The sequence below is a fragment of the Sinohyriopsis cumingii genome, chromosome 9 (assembly GCF_028554795.1).
Source record: "Sinohyriopsis cumingii isolate HCF-2022 chromosome 9, ASM2855479v2, whole genome shotgun sequence".
Classification (NCBI taxonomy): domain Eukaryota; kingdom Metazoa; phylum Mollusca; class Bivalvia; order Unionida; family Unionidae; genus Sinohyriopsis; species Sinohyriopsis cumingii.
Window position 1 is genome coordinate 65,740,156 of NC_142969.1, and position 22,539 is coordinate 65,762,694.

At 35.1% G+C, this 22,539-nt stretch overlaps 1 protein-coding gene across 4 annotated transcripts in view; it reads right to left on the reverse strand.

Moving 5' to 3' along the window:
* The window catches only part of LOC149791935 (V-type proton ATPase 116 kDa subunit a 1-like), a 139,215-nt gene that overhangs the window by 48,063 nt on the left and 68,613 nt on the right, over window positions 1–22,539 (reverse strand). For all 4 annotated transcript variants that reach the window (XM_089970455.1, XM_089970458.1, XM_089970454.1 and 1 more), the window contains exons 14-16: window positions 11,699–11,795; window positions 7,554–7,672; window positions 2,386–2,537 (exon numbers count right to left, since the gene is read on the reverse strand). In XM_089970455.1, the coding sequence (XP_089826581.1) occupies window positions 2,386–2,537; window positions 7,554–7,672; window positions 11,699–11,795 (368 nt within the window). The remainder of the gene's footprint in view (window positions 1–2,385; window positions 2,538–7,553; window positions 7,673–11,698; window positions 11,796–22,539) is intronic.

Here is a 22,539-nt window from a genome sequence, read left to right on the forward strand (position 1 = left end):
GTAGTATGATGTCCCACCCTGTCACATTATCCTGACACCAGGCCATCCAGTCTAACACTAACCTTTTAATGCCGAGAGCCTGATGAAGTAAAGAATGAACTTTGTCCACAATATCTGAATGGTATGTTTCATTTCAAATCAGAAAACAGTATGAAAGGCCTAAATTGACATAAATTACAAGTCAGAAAACAGTATGAAAACCTAAATTGACATAAATTACAAGTCAGAAAACAGTATGAAAACCTAAAGTGACATAAATTACAAATGATGATCATTACAATACACCATTCCCCCCCAAAAAAATTATTTGCTTACTCTGGTGCTATTACATGGAATGAACTCCCCAAAGCAATTATATCAGAAACAAATCTAAATGTGTTCAAAATGAAATCATGTGACTACTATCTCAAAACAGTTTTCATTGTAAATATTGAAATACATGCACTCCAATTTATTATATCGATACATTCTCTTGTATATACCACAGACTGTTCATCCTGAAGGGAGAGTAGTATATATGCTAAGTTACTCTGATTAAGTAAAGTATTTACTATTATTATTATTATGCTAATAAACCAAGAATATGATCAATCTACCCAGTCAGCCAGGAGCTGTTGGACATGTCAAGCGACATGTGGTTCACCTGTTCTTAAAGCTCGATGTCACTGATTGACCAGATGGATGGACTGGTTGGCTAAAAGCCGGGAAAACTATGATATATGATTTGTGGGACCAGTGTGCTGGCAAAGTTAGAAGGTAATCAGTGCTTAGGTGGAGTGGGCTGCAAAACTGTATTAAAATCAGTCTCCATTTCCTCCAAATCACTTGTCAAAAACTTTGAAGACAAAGCATGCTGTAATATGTGTATTAATTTTTGCCGCAGTTTTTACTGAATCAGAATTGTCACTGTACCTGCCATTCTAGAAATCTGCACTGGGGAAATATTTATCTGGGCTGGGAAAAGCATCTCAAAATTCTCCATAAACCTCACCAATGATTCTTAATAGGGGTATACTAAATAATTTGTGTTCTGACCATTTCAAACATGCTCTATTCTTTTGGTCTTTATAAGATATAACACCATACATCTTCTGCAAAATGAAAACATGCTGCATGGACCTGATATTGTAAACTAGGTGTGGGCAAGGCATGTTCTGTGATTACCCTCAGTGACTTCATTAAGTTAGCATTTCTTATGTTAGCCTCAATCGTGGTGAATCCAGCAAACAGAGCACACCGGTGATGGAGATAGATTCACCTAGAGTTGGTATGGTACTCAGCAGATTAATAATTAATTAGTGTAATTTGGGCTCAAAGGTAGGGCTCTAGCTACTAGATGAAGCCTACGGCAAGGTGATAAACATACAACATTACTATTGGTGTGGGACACAAATATACAAAGCTGCCAAAAAAGAAGAATTTATAGGGATCATTTTGGAGTAGTAATACAATTTGAAAATGACCATACTGGAAATCAGATAAGATTTTTTAAAATTTGAAACCAACTATAGACATCATAAGAAGAGTTATGATGAAACAATAATGAGTAGTAGCAATAACAAGATTTTCATGAACACCGCTATCACAGTGGTGACCATACTGGATATCAGATCAACACTATTTTCATACAGGACCAACTAAACATCATAAGTGAAAAGCCCATACTGTAACTGATAGGACAATGCATTTAAGTGGAGTAGCAATAACTAGATTGACAAGATGACCAGTATTGTGGCCATATTAGGTATCTGGGCAGCAACATTTTCATTTAGGACCAACTAGACATCACAAAAGTGTACTGGTGAAAACCCCATGCCAATATGATTTTCCACTTGGGAGGAGTAGCAATAAGATTTTCAAGATGGTTAACATAGTGACCATATTGGATGTCAGATGTACACCATTTTCATTTAGGACCAAGCAGACATAAAAAGCCTTTTCCTGAAAACCCCATTTTGATATGACGATCTATTCATGAGAAGCAGTGACAACATGATGTCCAACATCACCAATCTGGATGTTCAGGTGGCAATATTTTCATTTAGGACCAAATATTTTGGTATTACCTTCCATTCAGGAGTAATAAAAACATTTGCAGATGGCTGGTGTGATGGCCATAATGGACATCTGAAGCGGAACATTTTTCAGTCAGGAGTGACTAGACCTTGGGAATGATGTGTGCAAACTTTCAAGGCAATCCTTCAAGTAATTTAGGAGATGCAGCAATAACAAACTTTTGCTTTAGTACATATGAACATTGGCAGGTGATGTCAGATGATGCATAGGGTCTTCTGGTGTATGACCAGTAATCTAAAAATGACTGGAGCTAATAATAACTGTTATGGAAAATCAATAATACATAGAAAGAGAGAATTTGTAACTCACCTATGAGTAAGTTAGGTGCGCTAGATGAATCTTTTGATGTAAAATGTGTCCATTTAACAAAGATTAGGATTATTAGGTAGCCAAAGATGGAGCACATGAATATCAGCTGGGGAATGAATTCACAGAGAATATTCAGTGGCTTTCTGAAGTATCTGAAATAGAAATATAATTAAAATTAAAATTTATTTATCCTGCAGTGATTTCTGCACCAAGCATATTTCAAATTCAGTACATGGTTTCAAGTTAAAATTTGTTTTGAGTATCCTCTATGACTAAACACGGACCCCAAACATTTTGAAACCATACAAAATTTAGCATGTATCTTAAACAAATATTTTCCTTTTTTTTTTCTTCTTCCAATATTGATTGACCCAGACAACACTCACAAACATGACAAGAAAATCCCTAGCTAGGTTGTCATATACTGTAACTTTTGTGAGGTTGGTGGAATGCAGAGAACCCACAAATCCCAAGGAGGTTCACAAAATGACATTACATATGCCAGAAGCAAGAACTGACACCAGGATCAAAGAAGTGCAATGTCAGTGTGTTATTTCTGTGACATTCAAGAATGCCAACAAATGTAAATAAAAACTATTCTGAAGACCTGTTTAAATATCCAAACATTCTTTTTTACTTCAAAGAGGTAAGCTAGCAGCACCATAACCCTTCATTGTGATAGGTAAATTCAGTTTCCAATTCCACAAAGAAATTGATCCTTAATTTCTTATCTCATGGTTCTAACCTCTGACCTTTTGAGACATTGATTACATTCAATACACCATAGCCCTTGGTTATCCTACAGCAATCTAACAGCAACAGCCACTTAGCTCTTCACTGTAATGGGAAAAACAGTTTACAATCCCCCCCCCCCCAATGTGATCTCTGTTCCCAGATCTCATACCTGCTGAATATTTTAACTCATTGATCATTTGCAATATAACATGTAATGTATACCACAATGCCACATGTAATGTATACCACAATACAACATGTAATGTATACCGCAATGCAACATGTATACCACAATGCAACATGTAATGTATACCACAATGCCACATGTATACCACAATGCAACATATAATGTATACCACAGTGCAACATGTAATGTATACCACAATGCAACATGTATGCCAATTCTGACAATGTTCAACTCATCAAAACACAGAATTTAATATTTTGGGGGGAAATGTCAATTTGCATTATTTAAAACTTAGAAATGTGTCCATAAGATATGGATGCCCCTTCTCTTGTCTTAAGGAATAGTGCTTTTAGAATCTGGCAGAGTGTAAGCATGCATGTACGAACAATTTGCATTAGACCAAAAAAAAAAGGGCATAACTTTGTAAAAACTCACCTAAGCATGACGATGGAGTATGTTCACACAATGTTAATAACGTCTGCCAAATTTCAAGGGAAATAATCAACAGCTGTGGGACAGAAATTCTAACAAATAGTATCTGTGACACCAACATGAAAGAGACTACTGAATATAAGCATAGCTGCCAACCTTCCAGGCTCACAATTAGTGAAAATAGGGATAAAAAGTCGTGAATTTGGACAAGAATTCGTGAAAAATACCATGACAATAACTCCATCCACTCTGACCACTCCGACCGTCAATACTACACTATATCAAGTTCGCAATATAAAACTAAAACACTACATATATGCAGAAATATTTATTTATCAAGACATGATACTGTGGCAGACTTAAACTTCCTCAACTGCTTGATCGTAAATTTGTTTTCTAAACAGTTCAGACTTCTTGCCGGCTGGTTGATCTTGGTGACTAAAATTACTGACAAATTTTCTGCAGCTACGGAGGCCCTAAAGTCTTATTTTTCCTCACAAGAGAAAATACACTTTCGCTTGCACTGTTGCTGTGAGGAATGCACAGGAGCTGCAGCACTTCTGGTCCATCCACAGGAAAATTTGGAATCGATTTTCGAGTCCAGCAACATTTGTCAGAACAAATGTTTAGTATGGTCTCCAGCTGATAAAGGTAAATTGTGTTCGACAAGAAAACTCACAAATAATGCTTCCGTGTTGGTAGCCTGCATTTCTTCCGCCAATTGTTTAAAATATTCCGGAGCTGAAATCTATGAATGTTTAATTTTCCCAACTTCTACGTGTTTTATGCAACCGACGTGCTTCCTCACATCGTCTCTGCGATGGCGCACTGAGTGCAAAAAGCATGATGAATATCAATGTTTAATGGCAGAATGCACGGCCAATTTTTGATATATTCCAAATTAAACTTCACTTTTTGAGTAACAGAGTTCTTTTTTCTTAGTGGTGAAGACGTTTTCAAAATCGTACATGCGATGCTGAACCGTAACTCAAATCAGTGTTGGTGAGGCATGCGCGGAGCAAAATTCCGGTTAGGCCCTAGTTTCTCTCGAAAGCACATGCAAAACTACTCTTATACATACAGATTAAAATAGGCTAAAATGCTTGCTACCGGGCCAACTGTACTAATCGGGTGTAGATCTACTAATATCGCGACCAGCAGTACCGGACCGTTTCGGCAACTGCGAATATCACGACTAGCGCTTAACGGGAAATCGGTTATTTTATTAAAGATTTAAAATAATTGAGGATTGGAGAATTTGTGAATTTTTGGCTTGCGGCGTGAATCCGTGAATCACTGAAAAAGTCGTGAAATTCACACCAAATTCGTGAGGGTTGGCAGCTATGTATAAGGTTCAGAACATGATGACAAAATCAGAAGTTCATTTCAACCTCATGTTAATATAACCTCCTACTTTTCAGGACAATTCATTCACATCAGTCCCTCAAAGATCATGCTGCTCTACTTGTCAAAAAGTATTTCTAGGAATGAATTATATGTCTCTTTCTTCTATCCTTTTCTTCCTTTTAACTGAAGCCATCTCAGATATTTGTGAGAAACTCCTACATACCGAATTTGGTAACAAAAGTCTTTTTTTAACTTATTAAAGTTAATATAATCAGAAGAAACCTTTAAGTTCAGGACAAAAGTCCTTGTCATGATCAATGACCTTGAACCTGGTATTATGAACAGAAGATAACTGAAACTTTTTTCACTGTCAAGATATATCTACATGCCAAGTTTGGTCAAATCAAAATGAAGTTACTGAATGGACATCATTCAAGATATTATTCAGATATACCCACCAAATTCATTTCATAAAAATCCATTCATACTTTCTATTATCATGCCCACAAACCAGTCTAGATATATATATTTTAAAAAAATATAAAAAAAGCAAAGACAAGACCTGTGACTTTATAATTCATGACGGAATGCTCAACATAAATATGTATAATGAAAAATGATGAAATACATCTGGTAAAATTTCTTTTGTACAAGTCATCATGTCCTTAAGCTCAAAGTAATACCAAATTACAAGTAGCGATGTTTTCTTTATACATATTCACAATGACTCCAGGCATATTGGTGGTAACATCTGCATCAGTTTCATTCAAAACCAATTACATACACTAAGAAATATTTCAGTGAAAATATCATGTCCATACCACCATTCTTTTAATACAATTTGTTAACTTTTTCTTTTTTGATGACCACTATGGTTGCCGATACAGATGTCAGTAAAGCACAATTTTAACTCAGGACCTGGTTCATCTCTTAGTGTCTTGGTGAAAAACCCATCTCGATACAACCATTTATCTGGCAGAAGCAGTATAAGAGTAGTCTCAAGATGGGCACTATGGCAGCTATTTTGGAGTCACATCATTTTAATACAGAACTGTATGTTGCAATATGTGTTTCAGTGTCAATATATAGTATTATGTAAGCTTTGTAGAGCACCTCATATACATCACAAAAAGTGTTTCAGTGAAAACCCCATGTCAAAACACAGTATGTACAGCATCAGTTCAGCACCGCCTTTACACTGCGAAGTGTTTCAGTGAAAACCCCATGTCAATACATAGTACATACATAAAATCTGTAGAGCACCCCGACATACTTCAAAAAGTGTTTCAGTGAAAACCCCTATGTCAAAACATAGTACACATGCAACATCTGAAGATTACCCCTTATAAACTGCAAGAAGTGTTTCAGTGAAAACCTCATGTCAATACATAGAACACACATAATATATGTACAGCACCCCATATATATTGCAATATGTGTTTCAGTGAAAACCCCATTAATTATTATAAGATAATCCATGGTAAGTGTGACCATCCAATATGATTGTTGTGGTAGTCATAATGGATGGTCTTATCTTCACTATTTTCAATCTGGATCAACATCATATCGGAAGAAGTGTTGTGGTGACCATTCCTTCAGGAAAACTAGCAATAAGAAGAGATGCCTGCAATGTTGGCTTGTTTGACATCAGCATCATTTTTGTAATGGCCATCTACATTTCATAAGAAGTCATTTACTGAAAACATTGTTTTAATCTGACCAATATGTCCAGGATGAGTAGTGATAATTAGATTTTCATGATAGCTGCTGAACTGGCCATGCCGGATGTCAGATCAGTTCTATTTTCACCGATGACTATTTAAACATAATAAGCAGTCTTTTAGTGAAAACCCCATGTTAATATGACTATGTTTTTTTGGAGTAGTGATAAAGAAAGAAAAAAGTTGTAAGGGACACTATTTTCACTAAAGGCTAACTGTACTTCAGGATTAAACTGTATGCCAACTTTCATGACTTTCAGCAGTTTATGAGTAGTGATAACAAGCAACTGCAAAGAAGCAAATGATGGACAACAGCTGATGGAAACAGGTCCATGGCAGCAAAACACCACATGTTACAGTGACCATCTGTTCCACAGATTTTTCAGAATAACAGCAGTGGTATCCATTTTATATGTCATATACTCTTCTATTTCATTTAGGACCAACTGCATACCATGAAAAGCCTTTCAGCAAAAACCCCATCTCAGTACAACTGGCTTTCCCAAGAAAAACAGCAATAACATGATTTTCAAAAAAAATTGCCATGGATGCTATGTTGGGGATTTGATCTATTTAATATGGGTGAGGTGATTGTGTGATAATGCAAACTGTTGAAGTATTTATCAGAATGGTTAAAATTGTAAGGGCAATGGGGTCTTTGAAAACATGCCCTTCTAACCCTCCACCAACCATTGTAAAGTAAAATGAGTACTGAAGTAGGAATTAAAGTAATGAAGTGTACAAACCTGTGGTTCAGAAGACTCAGAGCCACTCCAAACAACATCTGAGTCACACCAAATATCACAGAAACTTTCATCTTGAAAGAGTTAGTCACAGTAATTTTATTTTCAGAAAGCTGCCAAACCTGAATAAAGTAAATTGAAACATTTATTAAAAATCTTTTACTTTGAAATATAATAAAACAAAAGATAAAGCAGTTTCACTCATGAAGTGATCCTAATTTTCTGCAGTCCCTATGTCGGATAGATACTGATGCACATGTGAGAGAGAATTGTGAATAGCGTGCCTGACAACATACAACAAGACAATACAAGAAAATCTCCTTATCTAAGTTAATACTGAATAATCCCTGACTAGGAGTTCTGTTCCCTCAGTTTCCACCATTTTCGTACACCTTTACATACTATTTATTTTGTTTAACAAATGACACAGAAAAGGAATTTATGTAACAAAATGTGACAAGAATCTTATTTTGAGATTAAATTTGCTCATTTTTATCAGAATTCTGCAGAAAAATATCATTTTTCCCAACACTTTGCAGTTATCCTTCCTCTTCCCCAACCTGGTCAGGTCCAATACTGTAGGCCACCACCAGTGGTTTCAATCATAAACATATTATTACATTACTGTTTCATGTTTGTAGCTTTAAGAATAACCAGTATGAAATGTTGGGAATATTTAACTTTAAAAAAAAATTTTTATTACAAAGTTAAGGGTTCAAGCAATCCAAAATAATAATAACAAAATTATAGGATGGTGTATACTTCTGAAAGCTAAGCATATCTATCCCCAAGTAAGGGTCATTACACAGAAAAGAATGGGAAAGGTATGTCATTATTTGTCATAAAATATTAGCTTACTGAATAATTAAAAATGCATAAAATTTGCATAATCTGAAGATCATCTTTTATCAAATGTACAAAAAAAAGAAAATGGTATTTTAGATAAAACAAATTTTAGAGTCTCACAATTGAGATCATATTCCTTTTTTCCACAACAAAAAGCCTGACCATTCAATTTATGGCGTATCATACATTACTGAAGATTTACTTTTAATTCATAGACTTTCAATGACTTCATCTTTTTCTTTCACATAGCAGTTACTGTGATTATTAAAACTGTACAAGAATTTTTCTTTTTCATTATTTAACAAGAGACAAGAGCTGCAACCAGATCATTTTCCATCCAAATCTCTCCCATAGTGCTTAGTCTAGAATACACCTGTATAAAGTGACATCATACTGATCACATTGTAATGATTACATCATTCAGAGTTATGTATTAGCACTGGTTTGACAAAAGTGGACCTCAATAATCAGGTGGGGAGGGGTACATCATATTAAAATTTAGCAAATATATTCATGCAACCAAAAACATTGGAAATCATATTTTAAAATTTTTAATTAATCTCTTCTGTACAATTTGTAGAGACAAATAAATATCAGGGATGATCAAATCCCATAGAATGATGGATGTGACTATACATTTTCAAAGTCAGACAAGTACAATTTTCCAAGGTCTACGTCTGACACAAGTGCTATTTTTCTATTTTAAACAGGTCAGGCAATTCTCAGACTTTATCTACTTCTCTCAAGCCATTCATGCAATCTGGTCATACTATTTGTCTGAATCTACCTCCATTTATTCATCCATGTCCTGTGATACTATAGTAAGTGGTCATTTATAACTGTTGTATGTCCGAAAGTTCTATTATTGAGTAATTGTGTGCAGAATGTGGAAGGGCAGAGAATGTGCATGGGACGGTATATGTGTTCATGAGAGGGTATATAAGTGTGCACGAGAGGGTATATAAATGTGCATAGAAGGGTATATAATTGTGCATGGGAGGGTTTATACATGTGCATGAGAGGGTATATAAATGTGCAATGAAGGGTATATAAATGTGCATAGAAGGGTATATAATTGTGCATGGGAGGGTTTATAAATGTGCATGAGATGGTATGTAAATGTGCAATGAAGGGTATATAAATGTGCATAGAAGGGTATATAATTGTGCATGGGAGGGTTTATAAATGTGCATGAGATGGTATGTAAATGTGCAATGAAGGGTATATAAATGTGCATAGAAGGGTATATAATTGTGCATGGGAGGGTTTATAAATGTGCATGAGATGGTATGTAAATGTGCAATGAAGGGTATATAAATGTGCATAGAAGGGTATATAAACATGCATGGAAGGGTATATAGTGAGCATGAGAAGGTATATAAATGTGCATAGATGGGCATATACTTGCGCATGGGTTTATAAATGTGTTTGGAAGGGTTTATAAATGTGCTTGGAGGGGTATGGAGGGGTTTATAAATGTGCTTGGAGGAGTTTGGAGGGGTTTATAAATGTGCTAGGAGGGGTTTATAAATATGCATAGAAGGACACATAATTGTGCACGGAGGGGTTTATAAATGTGTTTGGAAGGGTTTATAAATGTGCTTGGAGGGGTATGGAGGGGTTTATAAATGTGCTTGGAGGAGTTTGAAGGGGCTTATAAATGTGCTAGGAGGGGTTTATAAATGTGCATTGAAGGACACATAATTGTGCATGGAGGGGTTTATAAATGTGCTTGGAAGGGTTTATAAATGTGCTTGGAGGGGTTTATAAATGCTTGGAAAGGTTTATAATTGTGCATAGAAGGGTTTATAAATGTGCCTGGAGGAGTTTGGGTTTATAAATGTGCCTGGAAGGGTTTATAAGTGTGTGCATGGTAGGGTTTATAAATATGCATGGAAGAGTATACAAATTTGAATGGAAGGGTATATAAATATGCATGTAAGGGCTTATAAATATGCATGGGAAGGTATTAAAATGTGCATGGAAGGTTATATAACTGTGCATGGAAGGGTACATAAATATGCATTAGAAGGTATATAAATGTGCATGGGAGGTTATATAAATGTGCATTGGGGGTCATATAAATATATATGGAAGGGTTTATAAATATGCATGGGTAGGCATATAAATATGCCATGTATGGGTTTATAAATATGCATGGGAAGGTATATGAATGTGCATGGTAGGGTGTGCATGGTAGGGTTTATAAATGTACATGGGAAGGTAATAATATACATGTGCATGAAGGGGTTTATAAATGTGCTTGGAAGGGTTTATAAATGTGCTTGGAAAGGGTTTATAAATGTCCTTGGTGGGGTTTGGAAGGGTTTATAAATGTGCTTGGAGGGGTTTATAAATGTGCTTGGAAAGGGTTTATAAATGTCCTTGGTGGGGTTTGGAAGGGTTTATAAATGTGCTTGGAGGGTTTTATAAATTTGCTTGGAAGGGTTTATAAAATGTGCTTGAAGGGGTTTGGAGGGATTAATAAATGTGCTTGGAAGGGTTTGGAGGGGTTTATAAATGTGGTTGGATGGGTTTATTTTTGTACTGGGGGGGTTGTTTGGAAGGGTTAATAATTGTGCTTGGAAAAGTTTATACATGTGCTTAGAGGGGTTTGGAAGTATTTATAAATATGTTTGGAGGGGTTTATACACGTGCTTGGAAGGGTTTATAAATATGCATGGAAGGCTTTATAAATGTGCTTGGAAGGGTATATAAATGTGCTTGATGGGGTTTGGAAGGGTTTATAGATGTCCTAGGAAGGGTTTATAAAAGTGCTTCGAAGGGTTTATACATGTGTTTGGAGGGGTTTGGAAGGGTTTATAAATATGTTTGGAGGGATTTATACATGTGCTTGGAAGGGTTTATAAATGTGCTTGGATGGGTTTATAAATGTGCATGGAAGGATATATAAATTTGCATGGAACTGTTTATAAATATGCTTGGAAGGGTTTATAAATATGCATGGAAGGGTTTATAAATATGCATGGAAGGGTTTATAAATGTGCATGGAAGGATATATAAATTTGCATGGAAGGGTTTATAAATATGTATGGAATGATATATAAATGTGCATGGGAGGGTTTATAAATGTGCATGGAAGGATATATAAATGTGCATGGAAAGGTTTATAAATGTGCATGGAAGAATATATAAATTTGCATGGAAGGGTTCATAAACATGCATGGAAGGATATATAAATGTGCATGGCAGGGTTTATAAATATGCATGGGTTGGTATATAAATGTGCATGGGAATGTATATAACTGTGTATGAAAGGGTACATAAATGCTTGCACTTACGGGGTCTAAACCAACAGGGTATGGTCCTCTGAAGCAAGTTTCATTTGGTTCTACTTTTATTGTCTTCCATCCCTCCAAAACATGTTCAGTATATGTTCTGAAACATTAAAGTGAGATGGAATATCAAGAGAATGTAAAAAATAGGGTAAACTGCCCTAGATTCAGCTGTATACCAAAGCCAGGACAGAAAAGATACTGTGCCTTTGAGTCAGCTATGTACCTCGGCAGAGATAGAACAGTAGGGCAAACTGTCCTAGAGTTGGTCACGTACCCAAATTCAAGATTAATTTCTGTGTGTGTGATTATCAAAACCAATAAAGAGTTATCATGGAGTGAATCCTGCTGTCTGGTTGGTAAGGAACCTTATTGACGAGATCAATGCTATTATGATCTTACTTGCTAAGACAAAAGCAATGAAACAGCTAACAGTAAAAGAAGAGGTTGAAATTGTTTATGCCTGAGCTTGGATCTGACTGTAAAGATCACTGCCAAATTAATGGAAAGCATCGCAGTCCAGCACATGATAAATGTAATTTAAAATATACCGCACCAGATTTCGTTCCTGTTGTCTTTCACAATTTCAGAGGATATGATTCTCATATCATCAATGAAGTGTTCAGAAACAAGGATATAATAAACCATCTGAATATTAACATCAATGACAACATAAAGTGCATCCCAAATAACAATGAAAAGTACATGTCAGTGGCACTAGGCAAGTTGAGATCTATTGTTAGTCTGCAGTTTATGGCTGCATCGCTAGATGAGCTAGTCAAAGGCTGCAGTCAATATGATAATTTGACTAAGCATTTCGGTGATCAATAAGTTTATTGACAAGAAAAGGCATATTTTCCTAAAAATATCTTGATAATTGGAGCAGATTAGATGTGATGAACGTATCTACCTGACAAAGGTAAGTTTCATTCAAGGTTAAATCTTGAAAGTGTTAGTAATGATAATTATGCTTAATATGTTCAATCAATATGAGACTCGTATTGCTTTAAAAACCTCAGTGATTATCATGATTTGCATCTTATCACAGATGTACTGGTGCTCACAGATATGTTTGATTTTTTTTTAGAGATGTCAGCGCTGATAACTAGACATGACCAAGCTTGATATTATTCGGCACCCGGACTAAATAGGGCTGTATTACTCAGGCACAATAAAACAAAACTAGAACTATTAATAGACTCTGATATGTTCAACTTTACAAAAAGTGGAATAAGCATCATGACAAAAAAAATATGCCAAAGCTAATAAAAACTATTTACCCGACTATGATAAGACAGCACCATCAAGTTTTATAATCTAATTCCCAGTAATTAATATGGCTATTCCACGTCAGAGTCTATGCGAGTTGGTCAGGTTAGGTGGATCAGTGAAAAACCATTTTTTTCCACGAAACTGATAAAATCGTAACAGCTTATGATGTTAGTTATTTAACTGAAGATGATCTTGACTATCCTGTTGAGCTTTGTGACGCGCATAAGACCGTCCATTTTGTCCAGATTCAATGCTGATCCTTTACAGTTCATTATCAGAAAAACAGAAATTATTCATCTAGTGCTAGCACTAGTGGTAAATATGTTGTTCAAAAATTAGTTCCTAATTCGCTTGACAAATGGAGATACTTTTTACACAATAAAAATCTTAAGCAAGCAGTTGATCATGAGCTAAAATTAAGAAAAGTTCATCATATGCTAAAATTTAATAAATCACCATGGACGCAGAGTAAAAGAGATTCAAACACAGCACGACGAGCAGCTGCCAAAACAGAATTTGAACAAGACCTTTTCAAGCTTACGAACAACAGTGTCTTTGTGAACAAGTAAATATTGAGATTATCAATGAGGTATGTCATAATAAATTTGTAGCATCTGATGATTTGTTATTATTAAATTTTTTAATGAACATTTAGTAGCCTTTCAACAAAGAAAGACAAACTTGAGGTTAATTAAGCCAGTTTATGTCAGTATTGCAGTACTTGAGATATCAGAATGGCTAATGCACCATTTTCATTACAATTTTGTAAAGGTTAAGTGTCCTGATGCAGAGCTGTTATTTACAGATACTGACTCGCTGATAAAACCTGATAACATTTATCAAAAATTTTATGATAACTGAGAGATGTTTGATCTTTCAGATTATACAAAAAAACTGTGGATTTCAATGCAACAACAATATAAAAAAAAGTATTAGAAAAATTTAAGGATGAGGTTGCTATGAAAATTATAACCAAGTTCATCAGATTGCATATTAAAATGTACTGTCTGAAATTAGCCGATAATGAAGTACAGAAATGAGCTAACATTAAAAAGAAATGTGGTAGGTAAGGTGATAGGATTTGACAATCATAAGGGTGTGCTAGACGGGTTTTCTAGTTATGTTGAGATCATGGAAATAAGATCAAATTGTCATCAAATTGAGACTGATGTTATCATAAAATCTGGTCTGTGTAATTTTAATGATAAAAGATACTGCTCTGATGGGATTAATACATTTGTGTTAGGATACGAAAAGTCTCAAAGTATTGATTTTAGTAAGGTGGATTTTTTAGATTGGTTATTAGGGCTGTTCCAGTAAAACATATACCCCCGGGGGGAAGGCACTTTCAAATTCAACCAACCCACAACAGAAGCAATTAAAAAAAATTATGATCCACCGTCAGATGTGTTTTAATCGAGAAACACTGCCCCCTATAGAAGTATATTTTTTTAACATAATTTCTGGCTATGGGTTAGTGGGCGGTTGAAGCAATTTTAATACTGGGTTGGGGACAGAAGCAATTTAAATGACAGCTGGCTGGAGGTAATATACTGAATTCATATACATCATATAATCTACTGCATATTTTTATTTGTATTCATTCATTATAATCAGTCTTTTTTCCTTTTGTTTGTTTGTCCATCTGCCAAGTATGTCTTTGATACTGTGAAATCACAGATTTTCATGGTGGCTTATTATTTGTAGATGTCATTGATCAGTCCTTTAATACCTACTAATTTAACATCCATGAATACATATTTTATAATAGATATTTCTATTCTAATACAGAAATCATGAATTTGTATCCTTACTAAACTCTGTGTTTCCTAAAGTGATCAATATGTCTTGCTATTTTTCTTTGTTCTCAGGCATGCTGCTTTCGATTAGAATAATAGTTAAATCTTCTATTGCTTTAAATGTGTGGTCAGATTCTATGATTCATTGTTATTATTTTTTCCAATAAATGTTTTGGTAAACTTATATGATTTGTCAGAAAACAAACCAATGATGCCTGTGGAAGTGATGTTGCATCATTTGCTTACTTTTTTTACTATATCATTTCTTGCAAGAACATCTTTTTCAGTTACCGATGTCTTATTTTTATGCCTTGTTGCAATACTAATATAAAGTTATAAAAAAATATAGCAAGTCAAATATTTTTATATCATAGATTTAAAAAAATAGATGAAAGTCAAGGAATCATTTTTCCCAGAGCACTCATAAAATCAATGTCATTGCAGTTAACTGTATTGTCAACAGCATCATCATCACTGATGGCCTAGCAGTAACATTCTGCACTTTCAATCCAGTTGTCACAGGTTCTATCTCCCACTTCTAGTCTTTCATATGAGACTTATACCTATGGCCTGAGGGGCTTTCATGGCAGAGTGGTGTAAGATGCTTGTCTTGTGATACAGATCTGAGGGGCTTCCATGGCAGTGGTACAAGATGCTTGTCATGTGATTACTTGCCTCCAATGTGTTAATGAGAATGTTGCCAGTTACTTGTGGAAGGTCAGTGGTTCTACATAAGTGGTGTTTGGTGTCTCAAAAGGACTGTTTCTTCAGCAGTAAAACTGGCTGCAATATATAGATTCTCTTCATCTGAAAATGGTGTAAAGGCCATAATGATCTACTGAAACCCCAAGATCTCATAAATGACTTCAGCTGTTGGAGATAAACATCAAATCAACAGAGGCTCCATGTGCCCAAGTGTACTAAGGTGCTTGTTTTTACATCTCTTAAACATCTCACAGAGTGAGTTTGTGTCACAGATCAACCAATTTAGGTTGGTGTTCTTTCGGGGTTCTTCCTCCGCCTAATATATTGTAAAAAAAATTGCCAAAAATCCCAAAATCAAAACCACACTGAATCAACCAACTAATCAACTGTGGCAACAGCAGCAAAGGTACTAGTCAATCATTTTTGCCACAGCTGCATGAGTTTATAACTTTTGACTCCAGTAATTTTTGGAAACCTTAGAATATCATCAATTATGCCTTTCTGACAGTTACCTAAATGTCATCATCAGTTGGTACAAATGGATTTTTCATGGTGAGCATATGAGATGGAAAAGTCTTGAGCAATCCTGCATCACACACTGCCGAAAAGTTTACATTTTAGCTCACTTAAATTTTCTCTTAACAATGTTCATTGTTCCAACTAGAACTGTTATAACTTATTCAAGCTATATTCACCAATATCTGGAGATATGCATCAGTAATAAATATTTGTAACAAAGTCTGAGAATGCATCAATGTTTTTCAATGATGCATTTGAACTGAGCAACAACCACAATCAACAAACCAAGAAATAAAATTATTCACATCTCTCAGGCAGAAGTAGGGTATAATCATAATCTGCCAAAAGATTTTTAATTTTTTAAATCTGCCAAATATTTTTTCCAACCATACTGATTCAGTGGACATATCACCAGAATGGACAGAAACAGACCAGAAGGTTAAAATCAGTTTGATACAGCTTTTAAGTAGCTAAATTCATATTGGTTTAGTTAACTGTACACCCTTTATTGTCTTCCTTTTGATGAAATTTCTTACTGAAGCTAAGAAAATAATGTTGCACATATAAAAAGAGGCACACTTCTACTCATTATTGTTATTATTATACTTCTCCATTCCAGCCTGTTCTTATGATCTTCTCCCCCCATAAACTGTTTGTCTTGTTTATGATATGTATCTAAATTTCTCAATTACTTTTCCTACTACTATACAAATGTTCTGCGAATATGCATATCAGTGTGAAACACAATGGGGAGACTAAATCCAAGATTGAAAACCTCTACATTTCTGGATGTATTCTGCTTGGATTCCATATTTCTGCACAAAACTCAAGAGTTCACGACTCTGCACTAATTCTGTTCCCACTGTAAATTTGTGCAAACACCACGATATTAAAATTCAGTAACTTAAAATTTTGAGTGCTCATGATCAAATTTATATCAGTATAGGCACATCTATGACGACAGCTTTTGTGAAGAAAAAAAAACATAACAGCCGCACCATTTTCTGGATCTATACAAATTTGAAATGTGTGCTTTCAATACTGCACCAAAGAGTCAGCTGCTGATTTCAGTAATGAGTCATCCAAACTCGGGTCTGTAAAGGGATGGAAATTATGTTAATAAAACAATGTCCCTCACTTTTTTCAGTTACAAGTTGGACAAGCTCTCAAAAGATTGTTTTTACTAAAATCTTACTTTCATTATCAACCAATCAGGGACAATCAAACACATATATACTCTTTTTTATCATCACTGATTTATAGTATGGTTCTCGTTCTTTCACACCTGTAGTAATGTGAGTCCTTGAACAACTCTCAATGGTTGTAAGCCTTTATCGACCATGCTAAATGGACACACTGTAAGATAATGTTCAAGTAACAGAAATACCATGGGATAACCAGAGACCAATAAAATTGAATAGTCAAGTTATCTCCTCTGCAGGGATGCTGCCAGGATTTCAGGATGTACTCAGGATGTGTTTTGTGTGAGTGTGATCTCCAATGAGGAAGTGGTGGTGGTGGGAATAGCCATCGTTAAAGATCTCCCTAACACTTAAATATCTGTCACTCTTTCTTACTGTTCCACTCTGTTACAGCTCTACTGAAATCAAAATTCTCAAAGAGATGTCATCTCTAGTTGTATAGCAATTATTACTGTGATGTGATTGGGCATGGTCACGTGGTTGTGGTGAGGTCTTGGTTGGGATGGCATAAAGACTATATAGGCTTACTCCATATTTGACAGCTAATTATGATGTTGTCAACAGAATTAAAACATTTCTAGCAATTCAGATACTTAATTCATAGTCAATGAACAGGTTCTAAAATTGATGTGTTTATTTTGGAGCTATGTTCCTCCATCACATTCAAGATTTGGATATACCAAAGGTGAAATTGGTACAGTTGCATCCTAAACTACTATCGTGGCTACTTCAAATGTTATTTAATGTGAGACTTTAATGCAAGAACTCATAGCTTCAGTGATTTTTGGGTAAAAAAAATTAATTTCTTCTCAAACAACTCAATTTGGTGCAGATTACATTGTTTTTTAATGATACAGTGAGAATTCTTGATGTGTAAAAATTACACAAGAAATGAACAACATCAGATCAGAAAATTACTACCACTGGGAAAATAATGTCATAGGAATATACAGAAATAATGATATAATTATTTAGGTAGAATAAGTGGTGACAATATGAGCGCCAGTTCTACAACTTTGTGCAAAATACATCTCGTACAACTATTCCGTTGTTTCTAACAGCACTGTAATATGGCAATAATTTCTGTCCACTTTTTACTTTAGTCCCTTGTTAATTAATAGTTTTAGATTTTACAACACTAAGCACATTTTACCTTTTGACAATAACACATCATTACAAATATTTAGATTGCAAGAAAATAGAAGATACAATTTTATTAAAAGCACTGGTACCAGTAAGACTAAAGGAGATGGTAAAAAAGAAAGAATCAGAATGAACAGATTAGTAGTATAGTAAAGAATCCATATATCAGAATGACATCAAGTATTTTTTCATCAATTTCATCATCAGTTAATGATACTACTTAAAAATGTATAATACTAGATAACAGACTTTTTTAGTTATCCATTTTGCAATACAAATACCAAATGATGGCTTGGAACTAAGTGCCAAAAGGTCTGCAGAAAATATCACCATGATCAAAATATACATAGGAAGAACTGAACACAAACAGGACAAATTTTATCCATCTTGCTTTGAGTTTACACAGATCAGTCAGTCTCTTATGTTTAATGTCATTTAATAGAGAGCATGTACATCATTTGGTCATACATCTGCATGATACAAAAGTTTGTCTTTTTATTCTTTTGTTGCTTAGTGGTTCTGCCAACTTGAGATCTACACACACTTAATTATGTTGTATGGGGATTCTCTTATGTTCCCTATGAGCATTAATCTGTTAATTGTTTCTGAATTTAATATGATCCTCCTCCTCAGTGTACAAATATTATTCTGTGCTGTGAACTTCTTTCATTGCCTGCTGTCTGAAATGCATATGCTAGCTTGAACAAGTTACTGTTCTTAATGGTTGTGCAATTTTCAACTTCTCACATGTATGCCCCCATGTGTATTCTCTCTTGGATATCTCTGTTCCAAAAAGAAAAGTTCTGAACCAGTGGTCTTGTTAGGATTTTAAAACTAAGAGTCCATGGCTCCCATTTTGGTAAAATATGAGTCACATCAGGAAAAGCTGCAGTCCCCTCTCAGAAAACTAAGTCAATTATAAGAACTATTGGTTGCCATAGAGTTTAATTTCTACATTCTTTATAACACTGACATAGCTCTTGCTTGTCAAAGCGAGTCTGAATTTTTTTGATCCAAGGAAGGTCTTATTCAAAGCACTAAGCTAGGCATCACACACTTTCTTACACTTGGCTAATGTCCCTTTCAGACTATTAGTTCTAGCAACTTTAGCCCTCTCCTGAATCTCACAATCTTCGTCAGTTTGCCGCTGAACCCCAAAATACTCATTCAAGTCTAAGTCTTAACATGTCATGATTCCGAGGTCACGTGCACTGCTTATTCTGCTACACTCGGAAATGAACACAAGAATGAAAGCTAAAGTTGTTTATTTGATGTACTGTTATAAAAGACCACATGTACATCTCTGGGTATTTCTGCCTCTGAATTCAAGCACTGTAAATATCAGCAGATTTTCCCACCCAGCTGCCAGTCAAAGCCTTTGATCTCGCCGCTTAGCTATTGCAGCATGTTCTTTTGATGTACTCTTATAATGGTGACGATTGGGGGGGGCTTTCAACCACTAAATTCTGCCATCGTAAATATCATCACAGCTAACTGATCCACACATTTTCCCACTATGCAGGCGACTGAAGCAGGACTGGCAAGTATTTAAATTTTACCGCCCACCTAAATAAAAAAAATTGGCTTTCAGATATGCATGATTATAAGCGTTTCTGAGACCTCTATCAGTTTTCACTAACATGAACCCTGCCAAAGATTCACTTCCTTGAATCAGTGTTTTGCTGCCTCTTATGCCAGATTTTCTCTTCCATAATGCTGTATTAGGGTTTTTAGTCCAACATTCCCATAGTCTGCTTGTTTAGACAGTAACCGGCATATTGTCCATCCTACACGTACATCGGACTTGCACGCAGCATCAATTTTGGGCTCAAAATCACACACTGGTATTTCCAGTGACATTTTTCAAATGTCCAACAGACCGATATACATGAAATTCATTGTCATCATAGCTATCACCAGCCAGTATTTGCCAACTGAAAACGTCTGAAGACAAACCGTGTTGTGATTCAACCATTTTGGTTTCCTGTGTGGCCCTTATTGGAAACACGCATTTGTAAAACTTCCACGACGAAAGTAAGGCTAAAACTCCATAAAATGCCTGTTCCAGGGCCAATGAACGAATCAAATTTAGTTTAACAGCCATTCATGTCGAACCGAGGTATCCAGATATCTGGATGTCGCATCAAGCGCTTTGAGACAGCTGCGGCAGCGTGAATTACATCGCGAAATGTACTTTTAAAGTTAAAAGTTTAATAAAAATTGCATACTGCGCAAAGCACATTTTTTATATCCGCGGCATTGACGTAATTTGCTAAACGCGTATCACTGCTTTAAAAGTATGCGAATTCGTACAAATTACGTGCACTCGTGTGTTGTGGCATCATTTTCTGACCCAATGTTTTATTCACGTTAGACAGCTAAGAGGGGGTAGATGCGATTTTAAATATATATTCGTTTTTTTTTTCTTCTTCTTTCTGACAACCCCACCAGCGATTTCTCATTTTGTTAGCACAACCCACAACAGAAGTGATTTTCCTAACCAACCTTCCACTGTCAGAATCAAAATAGTTTGAAACACAACCTCCTACAGAAGTTTTTTTGAAGTGCCATCCCCGGGGGAAATATATGTTTTACTGGAACAGCCCTTACAGTAAATCACTAGTGATTCACCCAAATTTTAGGACAATGTTAGGTATAGTGGAGTGCAAAGCACAAACTGCTTGCAGTTCAATTTTATGTGAAATATAAATATAAATCATTTGAGATTTCAAGTGAAAACTGCAGTAGTAGAGTATGAGGAGGCTTATCTCATCCAACCCTATTTTGTATGATGATGATGATTCAGTGATGAGTTCTTGACAGGTAATCAATAATTACAGTGATGCTGTTGGTTCAACAAGTTGTTTTTGTATTTTGTTTAGACTAACATGGGGGGTCTTGCTCTCATCCTAAAACAAAAGAGTGTTTTGGCAGAGATACCCGCTTATAATCTACTACATTTCTTTTCTTTTTTTTCAATGCTGAGAGTTTTAACTATCTGCTATTCTTGAGTGACATTTGTAATTTAGCCACTGTGGCTGCCATATTGGATTAAGATCAGCCTCATTTTAATTTAGGACAAACTAGACACAGAAGACGTTTGGTATCAATCCCATGTCAATATGCCCATCCATTCAGTAGAATTACTGACAAGATTTTCAAAATGTTTATTGTGTCAGCCATACTGGATGTCTATAGAGCAACATTTTCCCATTTTTAACAGACCCCATTCAGACAGCACCACTTATGTTAAAGGCATTGTGTTCACTGCTATCTCTAAATTCACTTGGGAAACTCGTCATTAAGATAACATTCATGTATAAGATTCTTGCACAATGTTAAGTTCATACTGTTCTTATTGCACTGCCAAAACATTAGGAAAAAATATTTATTCTATTTAGTTCTCCCTTTGTTTATATAATATACAGAAAGAAAAATTGGGGTATTTTTTAGTCTTTATGGGAAGGCTGTATACAGGATGTAGCCTAGATTTATTCCTATGGTGAAGTTGTGTATTTAATGGTGAAAAAATGTTGTTTAAATGTTATTTTATCTGTAGTAATTGTGACAATATATGAATCATTTGTACAAACCTGAAACATGCCAGAATTATTTGTGTTAAATATCATTTGTTTTGTCATGTGTATGTGATTAAAAACCCCGTGTTCCAAGATGCTTTTAGTCAAATTTTCAATTTTTTTTTACCGTGGTCATATTTGATGGTATATTCGTTTCGTTTGTAAAAAAAATGCTACCCCTTCATGCCTGTATGCTTCTCTTCAAATTTTGTCACATTCTGTTGAGGGGTATTTCCTACGTCATTTAAATGCTTTTTATTTTAGTAATGATGCCCATATTTGATGGTGAATCAACAATATTTGTAAAACAGTGGACAACATTCATGTTATCAAATTTGATAAATTCTCTTCAGCAGTCTTCTACAATTTTTATATTTTTATTAATGGCTACCATTGCATGTGATGGTGACTCAGCATTATTTGTATAAATTTGAAAGCTACTTAGCTCAGAATGCTTTGCATATCATTTGTTCAAATTCTGTTTGTAAGTATCTGAGAAATGTCTTTAGAATGTTTTCCATTTCAACATAATAATGGCATAATCTGATGGCTATTTCAACTTTTGTAAAATTCTGTTGAGAGGTTCTTGAGAAGTTATTTAAAAGTTTTCCTAAGTGGCTGTACATGAT